At 39.0% G+C, this 18397-nt stretch overlaps 1 protein-coding gene across 2 annotated transcripts; it reads left to right on the top strand.

Annotated features, from left to right (window-relative positions):
- The first annotated feature begins 1297 nt into the window (after positions 1-1297).
- Positions 1298-16993, top strand: LOC306845195 (protein FAM117A-like). Of its 2 annotated transcripts, none has more exons than XM_079377847.1 (8): positions 1298-1811; positions 5472-5620; positions 8364-8459; positions 10878-10997; positions 13087-13203; positions 13279-13405; positions 13649-13802; positions 15116-16993. In XM_079377847.1, the coding sequence occupies exons 1-8, from the start codon at positions 1694-1696 to the stop codon at positions 15381-15383; spliced, it is 1149 nt and encodes a 382-aa protein (XP_079233973.1). In that variant the 5' UTR covers positions 1298-1693; the 3' UTR covers positions 15384-16993. The 2 variants fall into 2 exon arrangements, with proteins under 2 accessions (XP_079233973.1, XP_079233974.1); XM_079377848.1 differs by having other exon boundaries at positions 1303-1811; positions 5475-5620.
- Positions 16994-18397: the final 1404 nt, after the last annotated feature.

Genomic DNA, 18397 nt, shown 5'->3' with positions numbered 1-18397 from the left:
AATCTCAGATTCTTTTCCCAGATGCTTCAGGGCAAACAGCAGAGTCATAACAATAGCAGCACTTCCTGGGAGAACTCGATATCAAGTGGATATTGCCTGCAATGGCTTTGCTTTACAGGAAATGATCAAACAGAAATCACATGATAGATCTGCTTAGAATTGGCTTATGCTACATACAGAGTTTGCCACGTTTTCTACAGAAGGAAAGGTAATGAATTGTCTGATGCAAAGAAACATGATAATACAAATATATTTTCTGTTTTACTCATAATAAACATCAGCAATCAGTATCTGATGGATAAAATTGCACTACATTTTCTTACTGAATATCCCATTTCCTACAGTGGCTCAATTCTTTATTTAGTTGTGTTGTGAGCATTTACACCACCTGCTGTCAAACTGATAAAGATGTTTTCTTGATTTGCTGGTGCTTTTTCTATTTGCATGTGTTTTCTGAAGTTGCAGCCCGTTAAGCTCTCTTGGCCACCGTACTACTCACTCAGAATATTATGGAAATAAAACAGGTTGCAAAAGGCAACTCATAAGACACTTTGTGGTCAACCCTTCTTATTCATTAATTATATTCTTGCATGATCTGTATACATTGAAGGAATGCACTACAGTGTCACCTAACGGCTATTTCGTAATTTTGGTGGCACAGAAGTAGGCTTGGTCAGAAATAGCATCCACCTGTTTGTCTGAATACATGCATAAGGGCCATACATGCTTCAAAGTTTTTCTCAAGCAATATCCAAGTCAAGAGGGAACGCATATACAACTATTAAAAAACCATACTGATAGGGGGAGAGCTGTTTAGTAGTGTATAAATGTGTTAGAGAGTCAGCATATGGGTAAATTCTAGGTATCTATCCATCAGCCACTGAGGGGAATATATATGTATATATATATATATATATTGGTGGAAGACTTATTTCTAATCATATTTACATTCACTTTTAACAACGCTTGCCACCTTAAATATCCCATCAAACTGCATATTGCTTAAAACACTTTTTTTTTTAATTAACTAAATTTAAATTTGAATATTTCACTCCAGTTTTGCCTCAACAACCCCATGTTCTTTCAGTTAGGAGACCTGTTAACCTACCACGCATTGTGCTGCTGCTGGTCTTTGGTTAGAACTCTGTGGAAACTATGAATTTTAATGAAGTGGGCGGGGAGAGTCGCCTTTGAGACCCACCCCTAATAGATCGATGCTGACATCGACCAATGGAGTGCGAGTAGTATTTTCCCGCAGCCAATCAGAGTGGAAGCATGTGTTTAGACGCTGTGCAGTGCTCTGAATCCGACACGAGCGTGTAGATTGGCTGCTGTTGTCAGATTGTGCGCTGAAGAATTGGCAGCAGCCCATACAATGTAGTTCTGCTCCTCAACTATAAGTTTACTAGGCCAAGTGAAATAAACCGTTTAGGACGGTGCATAAAAAAAACTAAAAAAACGTGTTTTACTAAAGTAATTAGTTAGGGAAAACTTCACTATCATCACAAAAGAAAGTAGCTGACTAAGTTAGCTAGCGAGTGTGCTAAATCAAAATATTTGCATACAAACTTTATTTTTTGACGGCTAAGCTGGACGAAAACCTTTGCTGGAGTATCAGCTGTAAGTAAACGCGTGAGTTTGCGAGATTGGTGAACTTTTGAAAGACTTTTGAAAGCACAAAGCGACTGTGGGAATGTCGTGTCGAAGTGGAGTGGCCCGGGTGGGTAATCAAGGACTGCAGCCCCTCCGAGCCACGGTCCCGTTTCAGCTCCAGAACCGAACAGCACCGCGCTGCAAAGACACCAAAGCAGGTAAAACCCACCACAAACACGCCAAAGCACTTTATAATGCCATGTGTTTATTTACTGGTCTGCCCAACTCTTCTAACTCTCTCCTTTGTTAGGAATGGTGATGAGAATATTAATTTTGTGAATGGATAATCTGCACAAGTCTTAGTTCAGATGCTCTTTTTAAGGCTTCAGTGCAACAGAAATTTTCTCAGTGCACTGAACGACCCCCACCCACCTTATTCCCTACATGTTTTGTGGCCATGATGGTCACAAAGCATGGCATGGGATTGAATAAACATAGCAGGTCTGCCGTGCTAAATCGCTTTTTCAGATGTTACTGTTTGCCTGTTATATTTGATCAGCTCTCATCACTGTTTTGGCATGTTCAGCACATAAACAGTGTGTGTCCAGTGCTCAAGAGGTCTGTTTTGCTTCATCATAAATATCTGCATGCAGCATCAGGAAAAACAAATTATAACTGTCACATTCCAGCGACCTGCTGTTATACACCAATATGTCAAATTTGGAAACAGTTCACGCATTGTTTTGTGTTGCTCAAGCATTTTACTAGACAGAACTATTTTAATTGCAGGTATCATATATCAGGGGGCTTCAACCTTTTTCAGGCCCCTTTGGTGGGTAGAGAAACGAAACAGGGATCCAATGTTAAATTTTGTGTAAAATTGAGTGTTGCATATTAAGCTTGGTCGATAATAACATGTGTTTTTACAATATTAGTGCATTTGCATTGATTGACAGAGCTGTGTACTTAACTGTAGGGAAGTTGTGGCCTAATGGTTAGAGAGTTGGACTTGTAATCCAAAGGTTGCGGGTTCGAGTCTTGGTTTGTAGGTGGGGGGAGTGAATGTCCAGCGCTCTCTCCACCCTCAATACCACGACTGAGGTGCCCTTGAGCAAGGCACCGAACCCCCAACTGCTCCCCGGGCGCCGCAGCATAAATGGCTGCCCACTGCTCCGGGTGTGTGTTCATGGTGTGTGTGTGTTCACTGCGTGTGTGTGCACGTTGGATGGGTTAAATGAAGAGCACGAATTCCGAGTATGGGTCACCATACTTGGCCGTATGTCACTTCACTTCACTTAAGTATACAAGTAGTTAGACTAAGTAAGACTAAGTAATGTCAGTCTAAGACTAGTTAGACTGCCATTTTAATCTTTAATGATTGGCATAACGGCTACAATGAAACAAATTAGTTTACAAGCAATATTCACTCCATAAATTTAATAAAGGATTACAAAGAAACAGCAAGTAACACACCGAATAAACATGACATTTTGAAGTAGAAAAAAAAAAAAAAACATGTTTTATTTACAACTTTTCTAGTGACAATAGGTCTGTGTTTTTAGCAAACTTTGGTCTTAGTGTGACATTTTTCATAGGTGTCAGGCTGTCTCAGGTATTTTAACATCAGCATATTTTCAGATTTCCTCAACTAGGTGAGAATACTTTGAGAAGTCCTGTCTTTAGTTTTAGGACAATGTGCGAATCACAAAGGGTCTTTGATTCTGAGTGCAACTAGATCTTTACAATACACAAGGCTGTTGGAGAAGAGTAGCTCTTCCACACGGCAGTCTACAAACAGAGATTGAATGACCAAAATAAATTTACCAAGGCGGTAAACAGCAAATCCCTCTGATCTCCTAGCATTTGTCTTCTTGCTCAGTAAGTCACGTGTGCAGCCCACACAAAACGAGGCAGAAATCTCCACAAATTTCCACAGAACTGAAACACCAGTCATTCAAGAAGTTTTACAAATCCCCTCTCACATCTTGCATGTTAATTAAACATTTAGGCTCACTGGCTGTACCCTTAGTTGCCAATATGAGTATAGTATTCTCAGCTTTAAATCAGTGCTGAAAAAGTTAAAAGTTTTTCCTGGTCTGATCATGTGTGATCTGTTTATTGAAAGAAAAATACATGAGCTTAGGCTTTTTTAGCCACCATTGAATTTGTTTATATTCTGTGGGAACAAAAAGGAGCACAAGCAGTGGACAGAGGTTTCGTTTATAGCGTTAACATGTTTGGCTGTGTGTAACTTTAGTCCTGTGTATTTTTATATCCTCCTGCCCACTGTGCTTTTAGAAGGAGGATATGATTTTGAACTATGCAGCTCATTGGCAGTTTTCATCAGGACTGTGAAACGCATACATGAGCTGTTGGAGAAAACGCACAGATGATTTCATCAAACCTGTCAAGAACATGTCCAGGTCACATTTCAACCCAAATTCCATTTGCATAAAGAAAACAAAAACTGTTTTTTTTGGGCAAATCAACACTTTTATGACCTAATTCTCATTACCATAATGCAAAAAACTGCAATGTAATGTCAAGACATTTACGTCTTTGTGCATTACAGTAGTATTTTTGTACTGTTTACTTTGTAGATTTGAAATTACATTAAAATAAACTATTATATAACCTCAACCCTTACAGTGTCACAATCTCATACACATAGTCACCCAACCTGCTTTATACCGCACCCTCATACTCCGTGACAAAATAGTCTCCGTACTACACAAGTGTGCCTTGTTAAACACCCACCAGTAAACTTCCACCATCAAAAGTATCCAAACCCACTGAGAAGACCCCAGGGGCTGGGAGGAGGTGAGTGGATCCAGGAAGGACCTGACAAGGTCGGAGATCAGGTGTACCATTATTAGTTCCTATGACATGATCAATGCACAGAAGAAAGAAAACCATCTTGTGTATGTGTGAAAATGATCCTCTGGAGTATTTTGGGCAAGAGTCTTGATAACTAGCTTGACTGCAGTGCATTGATGTAGCACCAGGATGTTCAGCATCCGTTACGACAACAGCGTCTATTTATAAGGGGCCTTTCGTGCATGGAATGTGTTTCAGGGTGATTTACAAGCGTCTGAAAGTGCCAGCTCACAGGATAAATTGAAAAGATTATTATACATAAACATCATCAGGAACACATTTTAATGTCAGAGCTGTGGCACAGTGATTAGTGCATATCTTCATGGGACGCCAGTCTCATTCTTCTTCTTTTTGGCTGACTTCAGTAATTTAGGCTTTGGTAATTCAGTTTATCTGTTTCCAGTTTAATCAACTGAATTAACAAAGAGAAGTCAGTGGTGTTTACTTCCATCTCATTCATCACACTGTTTTCGGGCTATTTTAAGCTGTTATTACACTCATGCAAATTAAGCACATTTCCCACCTGATTCTCATTACTGTAATACAGAAAAAGTTGTTTATATGTGTATATATGTATATATATCAATCAATAGTTTGATATAAATAATGCTATTGTGATTTATTCATTTTTAAAATGTTTAAAGTGGAAAACTACTTTATCCTTTTCTGAATACTGTGCCATATTTAATATACACTGCTTTGTGTTCTATAAAAATAGTAAGTCAACTTTATCCATTTCAAGCAGTAGTATGTTAATGCATACAGGAAACAAAACTGCCTATTTTGCCTTTTGTAATTCAGTTCCTTGTTAAAATGGTGTACCTTTTTGTCAGTGTAATCAAATGAATCAAAAATGAGAAGTTTAAAGGAGTTCACTTCTAGATTCTTGCTTACATTCTAAATGGGACCGAGTATTCCATGCGGTGTCTTTGTATTGTTGAACTTAATTTATTATTTTAAAAACATCTCACAGTTTTGTTTTCCCTATCCTCTCTTTGAAGCAGAGTACAAGACGAAGGGTCGCCCGCCGAAGCCAACCTTACGACGGACATTGTCTCTGGACACTTTGGTGGGACCGTACCTTCAGGGGAACTGGCCTAGAGAACTAGAGTGTCAGCCGGTTACCTGTGTCAATGACAAGGCCACACAGGTGTGATCCTTCCCACACACATTTTCATTTTTGGGTGAACTATTCCTTTAACGCAGTCTGTGATATTAATTGCAAACAAAGGAGGTCCTGTCCGACCATGTGTAGTGGAGACTTTACTACTCAGTGGGGAGTAAAACAAACCATTGGTTTGATCTGCCTATATGATGCACATATAGAATTATGCACAGCTGTTTTAACACTTGTGTTGTTTGCAAAGTATATTTCTTAAATGGCAAGGGGATATAGTGTTTGTTTTAGAAGGCTGAAGTCAAACGGTTGCTAATGAAAGATCTTGGCTTTGGGGAGAGAAAGAGTTTGGCTGGTAATGGAAGGAGTTTAGGAAAACTCAGCCTGGAACGGCAGCCATATTGTTTTTTCCAAATGGGTTCCATATGGGTTCCTGGAGCACTGCTGCAACATGCCTGCTGGGGTTTGCCACATTCAGCCAAACACAAAAGGTGGAAGTCTCTCTGGCTGTTTGTTTTGATTTATCATCTCAGTTTGGTAAAGGTTTTGCACTGTTCACATAATTTGATTCAGTAAGAAATGTTCATCTAACTGTGCAATGCTGCTTATTTATGAGAGTTTATGTGCTATTATTATTTCTAAGCAATCAGACGTGAGAATATCTCAGTACGAATAATTAAAAAGTGCAAAAATCCCATAGACTTTTAGAAAGTGGTATCTGAGCCATTCCAGTCCTATAGCCATCCATCTGAATTTGATTCAGATTCACAAGCACTTGATTCCGTTTTGATTTCTTTTGTTACAGTTTGATTCGGATTCGATTTTCGGATTCATTTGGATGTATTGTTCAAAGGTTTGGGCTTTGTAAGATTTTCTGCAAGAAATTAATATCTTTTTTCAACATTGGTGTATTAAATTGATCAAAAGTGGCATTCATAGTATTGCAAAAGATTTTGATTTCAATTAAATGCTGTTTTTTTTTTTTATTTCACGGTTTCCACAAAAATATTAAGCGGCACAACTGTTTGCAACAATGATTTCTAATTCACATCAATGTGACACTGAAGTGATAATGTTGAAACTTCAGCTTTGCCATCAAAGGAATAAATAGCATTTTAAAATAGGATATTCAAACAGTAAAAGAGATATTTTAAGTTAATATTGAAACTCGTAGATTTTTTGCAGTTTAACTATTTCATGAGTCATTTGTTTTTTTTTATATCTTGTTAGCAATGCCCTGGTAAACCAACTCTCATTTACTTAAATTGGAGTTTCATTTATTAGACTAGACATGTAGTTGTTTAACACTTAGCATTGAACCACCTCGTTGCTTTGCTGATTTTTGAGATGCTAGATGCTACATTCAGTTCGGCTGTGTCTCTCAGCAGGTGATCTGCTATGCTTTCACTGATAACCGGTCACCCAAAAAAAGGTTTTGTTTAACATGACCTTCATAGTGACCGTCCCCCTCAACCCCTGCCACACACGCATACATACAATGCACAAGCGAAACCCCCACTCACACCCTACTTTCATATATTCACGTTACATCATGTATTTCTTTCTTGGAAAAAATGCAACCCACTTTTTAGTGGACATTCAACAGTTAACAATTGTACAGTCTCAAGACAGCCTGCCCAAAGCCCCCCCCCCCCCCATCATCTGACCGCCTGGCCGGTCCACTTGAGTGCAGAAGGGGACTTCTGAAACTTTAGCCAGCATCTAGTGTGCTGCGCATACAGACCCTCAAACTCAATGTCCGTTTATAGGCCTAATCCCACTGCTGCCTGATGTGGGCGGGCGGGCAGGCGGGTGTCCAGGCAGAAAGGAATAAGGGCTGAATTTATATTTAAATCAACCCACAACCCTGCCCCCACTGGGCCATGTGAAACCTCCAGCCACTAAGCAGACACGGTTAGTCCTGATCTCGCACCCCTGGGGCCGGGGGTGATGACATGTTTTAATATGGCTCACTTCAACTGCGTTTTGTTGCATTAGCATCCCAACCGCAAAATATATTTGTGACCTCTTGCAGGGACAGGAAGATAGGGACGCAGATTCAGGAAGAGGACACTTTTTGGGATACGATAAGCTCTGAGATGGAGCTCATTGATTTGGTCTCTTGGAAAATAATCGTTTGGTGTTTAGCGATATAGTGTGCACTAGCTGAGCTCCCACTTCTTCTCTGGGACCGTAGGACGTGGGGGATCATGACGGTACGCGTGTGTCTGTCTGTGTGAGTGCACTCGAGGACAAACACTTTGGTGTTTTTCCCTCTACATCTTTGAAATGTGGTGCAGCGGAGTCGGTGGTTTCTGTCATGCACGTCTCCTCACAGCTGTGTGCGTTTGGGCGTGTCTGTGTGTTGCAGGTGTGTCACATTTTCTGTCCTGTATTCAAATACGTTTAGTGAGGCGCAGAAGCAGCTTTCAGTTCCATTTGTGACGTACAGAAAAACATGTCAACACTTGGTGAATGGGGCACACCGCTCTCAGGAACGGATGCTTTATCGCGAACTGGTGCATGAAAGAGCAGCATTTAAGGGAGGGTGTGTTATCGGCCGTCTTGTGTTCGGTGGAAAGGGCTGGATTAGTTTATGTAAAGTCTGAGGGTGTTTGAGATAATTGGTATTCAGAGAGGGAAGGTTCAGTTTTGATTATCCTGAATGAAATAAAGCTTTGACGTCTCGCTGAGAGACCATTGTGGGTGTGAGCTTTTGAAAATTGGTAACTTTAAAATAACATGAAATGTAAGCTCGTTTTCTTTCTTTTCTTAGACTCCCAGTTCCTGGATAGAGGAGACGCGGGGGCGGAGAGGGGGTGGTGGTCATAAGCGCTCGGCATCATGGGGAAGCGCTGAACACCTCAGAGAGGTAAGTAATTGATGTTGGCCGGAAAACGTTGTTTGAACTTGAACTAGTTAAAATTAAATTTCCAACAAAATAATTTTTTTAATATACACACCACCCCTTCAGAAAAGTTTGGTGTTGGTAAGATTTTTGTAATGTCTTTTGAAAGTCTCTTATGCTCACCAAGGCTGCATATTTTGCTCTTTTTTTCTGTTGTAATTTATTTTAAAATGTAATTTATTCCTGTGATGACAAAGCAGAATTTTCAGCATCATTACTCCAGTCTTCAGCGTCACATGATCCTTCAGAAATCAGTCTTTTATGATTTTGTGGTGCTCCAGAAATATTTCTTATCCATGTTGATTTTCAGGATTATTTGATGAAAAGAAAGCATTTATTTGAAATGGAGATCTTTTGTAACTTTAGAAATGTCTTTACTGTCACTATTGATCAATTTAAAGGCAGGATAGGTGATTTGGTTCAAAGCATTTTTGTAAGGCTGGTTGAAAGTCACTTCACATCCCAATAGCAATCACTAAGTTAAATGCTCTGAATTTATTTAGATGTATTTATGTTGTTTGTGGAAGGCTTTAGGGGTGTAAGAAAATATCGATAAACGTGAGTATCGCCATATTTTGTTTGGCGATACTGTATCGTTTCTCCAAAACGGAATATCGATATTTAAAAATAAATAAATCATACAAGATTCATGGCAGTTGTTTCGTTTTGAGTTAATATCCCGACCGCTAGTCTTCATCTCTGAACTTAAACAGTGGCAGGAAATACTAGCATCAGGGCACTCCACTAATGTTAGCGTTAATATAGTTCGCTGCCAGTAATGGAGGATGGAAGAATTGTTCCAGTTCTCATTTCGGTGTACAAAGCTGAAGTGTGGCACCATTTGGGCTTTTGTGGTAATGTCTGCCCCGGGACCGCGGTGCGAGCGCAACCTCGGTTCTGCCGCTTGCCGCGTCCCGTGTTGAACCTGTGAAATGCAAGTTCTGAGTTCTGAAAAAGTTCTGAGAATGTTTAACATCTGTATTTATTTGATTGTTTTACAATTGTTTAGTTTTCTTTAGGAATCCTGCAAGCACTTTATTTTTCATTGATATTAAACAGATGTAATTTTTTGTTCAGATCAAATGTTATGACATTGCATGTCACAATTGTAATCTTAAACTGTGAAACTTTAAAGTAGAGCCTATAAATATATATTTTTTATCTTTTTATAAAATACATTTTATGCATACATTTAACTAAAGAATCATGCAAGCACTTGAATATTTCCCCCTTTACTCGTTCTGCACAAAAAGTGGTTAAATAATGTTGAATGTTATAGGGACTGATTATTGCAAATGCAGATCCCAGTGTGTTCTGGTTAAACTACTTTTATTTATTTATTTTTTGCTAAGGTTTGCATATGGTGGTGTGTTCTTAATGACAACTTTCCTAAAAAATATATATCCTATTCCTAAAATAAGAAATATCCCAATATATCGCCTTGCTTACAGTATCGCAATGTATCACAATATATCGTATCGTAACCCCTGTATCGTGATACGTATCGTATCGCCAGATTCTTGCCGATACACAGCCCTAGAAGGCTTAGAACCATAAAATGTTCGACCAATCACCTTATTCGGTTCAAACATTACAATAGGCTGTTTTACCTGCCTGCCAACATATGTAACAACACCATGTTCGCACAGACATGATACGTTATCAGTGCCAATTCATTACGCTATTGCAGACCAAGCGAGAATGAAAGGCGCAATTATTGTAATACTATGCACTTTGTACTGTAATGTTTTCTAACCGGTGAATGAGACGTGAGGTAATCTGACAGCGTTTTATTGGGTGCTTAGTCTATGGTTTGCCTGTGCGTGTTCATGTGTTTTGGAGGGCTTTGGAGTTATTTGCAGGGAGGGTGGGATCTTATGCTTTCAAAGCTAGCTTGCTATTGCTAGCCTTTCCAAATTCGCCTACCCTACCTTTAATGTGTCTTTTCTGGGGGGAAAAAAAATCTTACAGAACAAAAACTCAACTTGAACAGTCGTGTACCATTATGTGATTTAAAAAATTTTTTGAAATTACTTGACTATTGGCCATTTCACCCACCATTGCTGCCATAAATAATATAAACTTCCTGAAAGCAATCAAATAATAATTATTTAGACCCATTATTTAAATTAGTCCTGGCCACTCTGTCCCATCCATTTTCAGGAACCATTCTGTACCAATTTTCAATTCTAGACTCATTTACTTCTGTGGCATCCCAGCTGCTTTTTACAAGCATGTCCACAGAGAATACTCTACTTTTGAACAGAAAGTATAACCTTTATTATAGGTCAGCATAAAGGGAATTGCAGTTAAGTTTCACCTCTTCTCTGCACCTTATAAGTTTACATCTGATACTATAACTCTCATATTTCTCTCCTTCAGGTTGCTAAGCTTCGGCAGTCCTTACAGAAACGCTCCAGACATGCACCTCCTGCCATGGACTGTGACCACACACACCAACACGTTCAAAACAGCCAAACACACACGCCTGGAAGTACACAGGTAATCAAGAATGTACAAACAAACCACAATTCTAAACAATGTATTAATGTATTTTCACCAGCTTGTTAGTTTACAGTAGTGACACTCAGGGACATCAACAGAAAGGTTGGGGGCATTTAGAAAGGTTGTGCTTGTTTATGATCAGTCATTATGAGATAAGCCTCTCAGATTGGCCCACATCTCACTAGCAACAGAGATTTAAAAACAGAGCAGCTTTACTTAGATGGTGTCAGTGAGCTACAGCCATTGATATGGCAAAAACACACACACACACACATACATAAAGCTGGTTATGTGGCAGTGGCTCTCTTTGTACAGTGTTATATTTAGAGGTGACAATATGCATAAATCTGTGTGCATTGTATGCTATGCATGTTTATTATATTACACGCATACAGGTCAATCGTATGTGTTCAGATTACATTTAACTGCCATATATGTACAGTGACTTGTGAAAGTATTCATACCCCTTTTTTCATGTTTTATGTTGCAGCCTTATGTTAAACTACTTTAAATTACTTTTTTCCCACATCAATTTAACACGCCATACACCATAATGACAAAGCAAAAAACAGATTTGTGACAACTTTGCAAATTTATTAGAAATAAAAAACTGAAATGATTCCATTGCATAAGTAATCATACCCTTATCTGGGACAGTTGAAATTTAGCTCAGGGGCACTCATATCGCTTGTAGATGTTACAACACTTCCGGTGGAGTTAAACCGTGGCAAATTCATTTGAATGAGTATGATTTGGAAAGGCACACACCTCTCAGAAAAGGTCTAGCAGCTGAAAATGCATATCTGAGCAAAAACCAAGCCCTGAGGTCAAACAAACTGTCTGTAGAGCTCAGAAACAGGCTTGTCAAGCCACAGATCTGGGGAATAGTTCAGAAAAAAAATTCTGCTGCATTGAAGGTTCACAGAAGCATGTAGCCTTCATTATCACTCTTCCTAGAGCTGGCCTCCTGGCCAAACTGAGCAACTGATGGAGAAGGGCCTTGTCTAGACTGGTGACCAAGAAGCTGATGTTCAGTCTAGTTGAGCTCCATGCTCATTTATGCAGATGGGAGAAACCTATAGAAGGACAAACATCACTGCAACACTCCACCAATCCGGTCTTTATGGTGGTGTAGCCAAATTTAATCCTCTGCTTGGTGATATGAAAACACACTTGGAATTTGCAACAAAGCACCTAACGTACCCTCAGACTCTGAGAAACAAGATTATCTGGTTTGATTAACCTCAATTCTAAGCATCATGTTTGAAGGAAACCAGCTCTACTCATCACCTGCAGAGTACCATCCCAAAAGTAAAGTGTGCTGGTAGCAGCCTCATGTTGTGGGGGCAGGGACTGAGGGACTCGTCAGAGTAGAAGAAAAGATCAATGCACTAAAATATTGAGATGGCCTTAATGAAATCCAGTCCAGAGTATTCAGAACCTCAAACTGGGCAGAAGGTTCACCTTCCAACAGGACAATGAACCTAAACACAGCGAGAGTGGCTTATAGACAACTCTGTGAATGTCCTCGAGTGGCCCAGCCAGAGCCTGAGCTTGAACCCAAACAAATATTTCTGGAGAAATCTGAAAATGTCTGCCAGCCCTCATCCAACCTGACAGAGCTTGAGAGGTGAAGAGGTGAGGTGAAAAATTGCAGATAATTGCCAAATGCAGATGTGCAAAGCTTGTCGCATCATACCCAAAAAAGACTTGAGCCCTTAACTTGAGGTTAAGGTGTATTTCAGTGTTTTATTTTTAATACATTTGTGAAGTTGTCTCAAATCAGTTTTTTGCTTTGTCATTATGGTGTATGGAGTGTTAAATTGATGTGGGGAAAAAAGTGATTTAAAGCAGATCAACATAAGGCTGCAACATAACAAAACATGAAAAAAATAAAAAGGTATGAATCCTTTCACAAGGCCCTGTATATACACCTACACTTTTTCCTTCCAGCTTGTACTTGTACACATGTTGGTTTATATGTCTTTGACAGTCGAGTCAACAGTGTGTTGATAATGCAAAAGGACAATAATAAACACTTAATTTTCAGTTAAAGTCGGTTCATCATTGATGTGTGTGTGTGCAGACGATGCCTCTTATTCCACTGAGCCGATTGGCCCCCAGACTGAGACGCAGTGTTGAAGGTCTAAATCTGGAGCTGGAGGGAGTCTTTGTGTCTGAAACAGCAAAAGAACAGCACAAAGTCAGTGTGTATATGTTTGAATGTGTATGTTTCTGATCTTCCGTTTAAAAAAAAAAATAAAAAAATTGTGTTTAGATTCTCGAGGTACCAGATGGTCACAGAGCCCCCGTCCCAGCTCAGAGGTACAGCAGCGCTTCACAGAGTGACCCTTCCCCTGCCCAGCTGTCCCCCTCACACTCTCCCTGCACCATCACAGACACTGGTCAGTATATGTATAAATATAGAAACAGACTTTATAAAGTCTATATTTCATGTTCCATGTCAAATTGAGACAAGATGGCCAAAGATGGATGTGCTCCGAGTCTTAACGATTAAAAAAAAAAAAAGCACAAACTGAACTTGCTCTTAGGGACGTCATTCATATTTTATCAACACATGACAGGAAGGTCTGTGTAATATGTATTTGGCTGATGACTGTCTTTATCTGTGTGCGTGTTGTGTATAGATATGGTTGTGTGTGGGCTGCTCTGTCCGCCTTCCTCCCCTCCTCTATGTATTTCTGAGCCACCGTCATCTTCTCCTCGTCCCAACAAGACGTATGTCTTTCAGAGAGAACCTCCAGAGGGCTGCGAGAGAGTACGTGTGTCTGAGGAGGCCGTGTAAGTTTAGCACAAACTCAAACCGCTGTATGTGTTAGATGGGAAATAAACATAAAACAGGTAACACTTTAGTTTAGAGACCAATTCTCACTACTACTAACTGTTTACTAGCATGCATATTACTAGCTTAAACTAACTGTTTACTAGCATGCATATTACTAGCTTATTGGCTATTTATTAGTACTTATAAAGCACATAGTAATGCCTTATTCTGCATAACCATATTTTAGATCCCTTGATCCTAACCCATACCTAAACATAACAACTACCTTACTAACTATTAATAAGCAGCAAATTAGGAGTTGATTGAGGCAAAAGTCATATTTAATAGTCAATAGTGAGAACTGGTCCCCAAACTAAAGTGACCTATAAAACATATTAAATAAGGCATGTCAATTAAACGCATTAATATAGTGTTATTAATAGTGTTAGGAAAATAATACAAGTCCTATTGTCTTCATAAAATTACTATAAATTTACATTCTCTTGATCTTGGGCCTTTTTTTAATGCAAATATTCTTAACCTAAATATTAAGTTTTCAATGCATCTAATTAATCAGCAATTATAAATGCATCTAAATAATCAATCAATTAATTATTTGATCAATCAATCTCTACTTTCTAGCATTCTCTGTCCTGGAAATGCTTTTTTCTGCCTTTTTCAAAAAATAAATAAAATAAGTAAATAAAATTACTAATATTTTTCTTTTCATTGTCTGTATTCTCTAGGTTGTACTGTATATAAGTGTAGTGTTTTCACCGTGTTTAGCAGTGGTTAGTACAAGCCTTGGCTGAAATGGGAGACTTGTCAGACTTCCAAAAATGACAAATCATGGAAGCCTGTTTAGCAAGAGCATCTGCAACCTTAAAAATTATTTGGAGTTTTAAGAAAAACCGTCTTTATGATTATGACTGTTTACACAAAGCATGGCAAGACTTTATCAGCAAAGAAGAAAAGTTGTCAAAAACTGAAAGTGAATGATAGAAACACTAAGAAGGCCATTTTCATGACAATTAAGCACATTTAGCCCCAGATGTCATAAAAAAAAATCATTGTTGATAAAAAAAAATTGCAGTATGCATTATTTTAAAAAAAATTACTATTATGACTTGAATACAAACATAAACTTATTATTTTGATTAGTTTAAAAAGTAACAAAAAAAATACAGCTAACACAATAAAAACATAACATAATAAAAAACATGATATTTGAGAAAAAAAAAAGTTATTGCAAATAAACTCTTCACATATATTATATATATATATATAAGCAGTACTTATATATAATATGCAATCAATCTTGTCTTTTCAGCCTTCCCTGTCATGGAAATGCTCCTCTTCAGCCTTCCTGTCCCGACCCCAACAAGGTGAATTTCACACCTCACGGTGGCTCCGCCTTCTGTCCTGTCAGTCTCCTCAAGCCCCTCCTCCCTTCTATGGACCTGTTATTTCGTGGCCTGTCTGTTTCACCCGTCACTGGCTGTTCGGCTCAGAGTGCTGCCCCCTGCCAGGCACCGGGACATGCTGTGGGTGGTTATTTGAGCGGCACCCTCCCAGACCCTACCACCACCTCTCTGTGAATGGAGGACATTCATGACGAGAAAAGAAAAACTAAAGATGGTTGTGCCTTTGTCCCATCTCATCAGCAACTCTGACATCAAAGCGTCTCAAAGAGAAGAAACTGCTCATGCCATCCACTCAGTAACTGATTTGTTTTGATCGGCACAGAGAGGGGAAAAAATCATGATGGAAGAACAAAATGGAGAACTTTTCTTCATCTAAAACTACGGTGGATTCTCTCCGATGTGATTTGTTGGTGACCTTTTGACCTCAGGACACTCCACTTGGCACTTGTGATCATTTCGTTTCACATTATAGCATTTACCTATTGCTATATTTTCCATAATTTCTATAAAACAATACTATTCATCGTCTGTGTATGAATATATTTTTAGCTCTGTCAGAAGAGTCATTCTGAACAGATTTTGTCTATTAGACGGACTATAAAACATGCGTTATAAGCCTGATCCACTCCGTGATGGTTTTACAGAGATTGTGGTTCAGAAACATGTTTCTTAATTCAGTATTTGCAGACACAGGTCTCTACTGCATGCTGGACTTTTTTAGCAACACGAAAGAGGCAGTAATAGACCAGAGAGTCTCTCATCAGCTGGTGTTTTTGAAGGCTGGGACTGTTTTGAATGCTCTCAGCATGTCTGTTTAGTAGTTCTAAGTACAGCTCTGAACTGTAGGTGTTTAATGAATGCCACCAAATGCACAATGAAGAGCTATTGTCCATAATCTTACAAAGCTTGTCAAAAATATCCCGTTATATTTCACCGCCAATCAAAAGAAAAAGTGTAAAAAAAAAAAATTATATATATTTTTTGTGTGTCATAATTGTAGGACAAGTAAGCCGCATATTTTGTTACTGTATTAAAGTTAAAAAAATAAATAAAAAATATTTGTACATGTATAAAATAGGTACTATGATAGACTTGGTTATTTTTCTATTTTATCTTTTGAGTTTGGATTGAAATATGATGGGGATATTTTCTTAATAGATTCTGTGAGATTCACCGATCCAGAGAAACTGTTACATTTATAATGTAATGAAAGAAAGGCAGAGGCCATTATTACTTGTTTATTCCGAGGTCTTCATGCATTGTGGGCCGCTGACCCTTAAATTCAGTGTAAGACAAGAATACAGACGGGACCCCATTAAGGGTTTATTTTGCTACACACTTGATAAGTGTGCTGTATGTTTTACTGAATTTCACTTCAGACTTGACTACTAATCTTACCCACAGTGGTCATATTGTTCAGTTCCTTTGAGCACAGGCTGGTTCTACAAACACTTCACATAAGACACAAGCAAGTTTGCTGCATTCAGGTATAGTGTGTGCATATCTTAAAGAACGAGACTTCCAGCTAATTATTGTTTGATGTTATTTAAAGCACTGTTATTATCCCGTATATTTGCATGGATTGTGTCTCAGTCTTGGCATCATCCATACAGTTTTTTACGTTCTCACTTGTTACCTTGTTCTGTAAGGGTGCTGTTTTATTGACATTGTTCTCAGATTGATTGTCTTGAGTACAGTTATTGTACACCAAACCTGTTTTGTCTTCTATATTGTAAATTTATGTTACTCAAGAGTTTTGGCTGCCATAAATGAGAAGCGCAGATAAATAAGAGTGTGGTTGTTGTTCTGTATATCAGCTTAATTATGCATTCCTGAGCATAATTCTCACAACTATCTATCTAGTCTATGTCTGTCGTGCATATTACACTAAATGTATATTACACAGTTGGGCAAAAAAGTATTTAGTCAGCCACCAATTGTGCAAGTTCTCCCACTTAAAAAGATGAGAGAGGCCTGTAATTTTCATCATAGGTACACTTCAACTATGAGAGACAGAATTGGGGGAAAGAATCCAGGAAATCACATTGTATTTTTAATGAATTAATTTGCAAATTATGGTGGAAAATAAGTATTTGATCAATAACAAAAGTTCATCTCAATACTTTGTTATATACCCTTTGTTGGCAATGACAGAGGTCAAACGTTTTCTGTAAGTCTTCACAAGGTTTTCACACACTGTTGCTGGTATTTTGGCCCATTCCTCCATGCAGATCTCCTCTAGAGCAGTGATGTTTTGGGGCTGTCGCTGGGCAACACGGACTTTCAACTCCCTCCAAAGATTTTCTATGGGGTTGAGATCTGGAGACTGGCTAGGCCACTCCAGGACCTTGAAATGCTTCTTACGAAGCCACTCCTTCGTTGCCCGGGCGGTGTGTTTGGGATCATTGTCATGCTGAAAGACCCAGACACGTTTCATCTTCAATGCCCTTGCTGATGGAAGGAGGTTTTCACTCAAAATCTCACGATACATGGCCCCATTCATTCTTTCCTTTACACGGATCAGTCGTCCTGGTCCCTTTGCAGAAAAACAGCCCCAAAGCATGATGTTTCCACCCCCATGCTTCACAGTAGGTATGGTGTTCTTTGGATGCAACCTCCAAACACGACGAGTTGAGTTTTTACCAAAAAGTTATATTTTGGTTTCATCTGACCATATGACATTCTCCCAATCCTCTTCTGGATCATCCAAATGCTCTCTAACAAACTTCAGACGGGCCCGGACATGTACTGGCTTAAGCAGGGGGACACGTCTGGCACTGCAGGATTTGAGTCCCTGGCGGCGTAGTGTGTTACTGATGGTAGCCTTTGTTACTTTGGTCCCAGCTCTCTGCAGGTCATCCACTAGGTCTCCCCGTGTGGTTCTGGGATTTTTGCTCACCGTTCTTGTGATCATTTTGACCCCACGGGGTGGGATCTTGCGTGGAGCCCCAGATCGAGGGAGATTATCAGTGGTCTTGTATGTCTTCCATTTTCTAATAATTGCTCCCACAGTTGATTTCTTCACACTAGGGATGTAACGATTACCGGTTTGACGATAAATCATGATAAAATTCCCCGCGGTTAGTATTACCGTTTCATATTTTAATTATCATTAAAACCGTATTCGATTACCGTGATTTAAACAACTCGCGATAAATAAATACTGTCCGGCATAAAGCAGAGTTTTC

The sequence above is a fragment of the Barbus barbus genome (genome assembly GCF_936440315.1).
Source record: "Barbus barbus genome assembly, chromosome: 3".
NCBI lineage: Eukaryota > Metazoa > Chordata > Actinopteri > Cypriniformes > Cyprinidae > Barbus > Barbus barbus.
The sequence above is the reverse complement of the archived record's forward strand: the minus strand, read 5'-3'. Positions and strand labels throughout refer to the sequence as shown.

Bases quoted from the DNA above. Each gene is read 5' to 3' on its own strand.
- LOC306845195 (XM_079377847.1), top strand. From the start codon at position 1,694: ATGTCGTGTCGAAGTGGAGTGGCCCGGGTGGGTAATCAAGGACTGCAG. The intron at 5,621-8,363 runs GTGTGATCCTTC...TTCTTTTCTTAG, and splicing joins TCAATGACAAGGCCACACAG to ACTCCCAGTTCCTGGATAGA. The intron at 8,460-10,877 runs GTAAGTAATTGA...TCTCTCCTTCAG, and splicing joins GCGCTGAACACCTCAGAGAG to GTTGCTAAGCTTCGGCAGTC.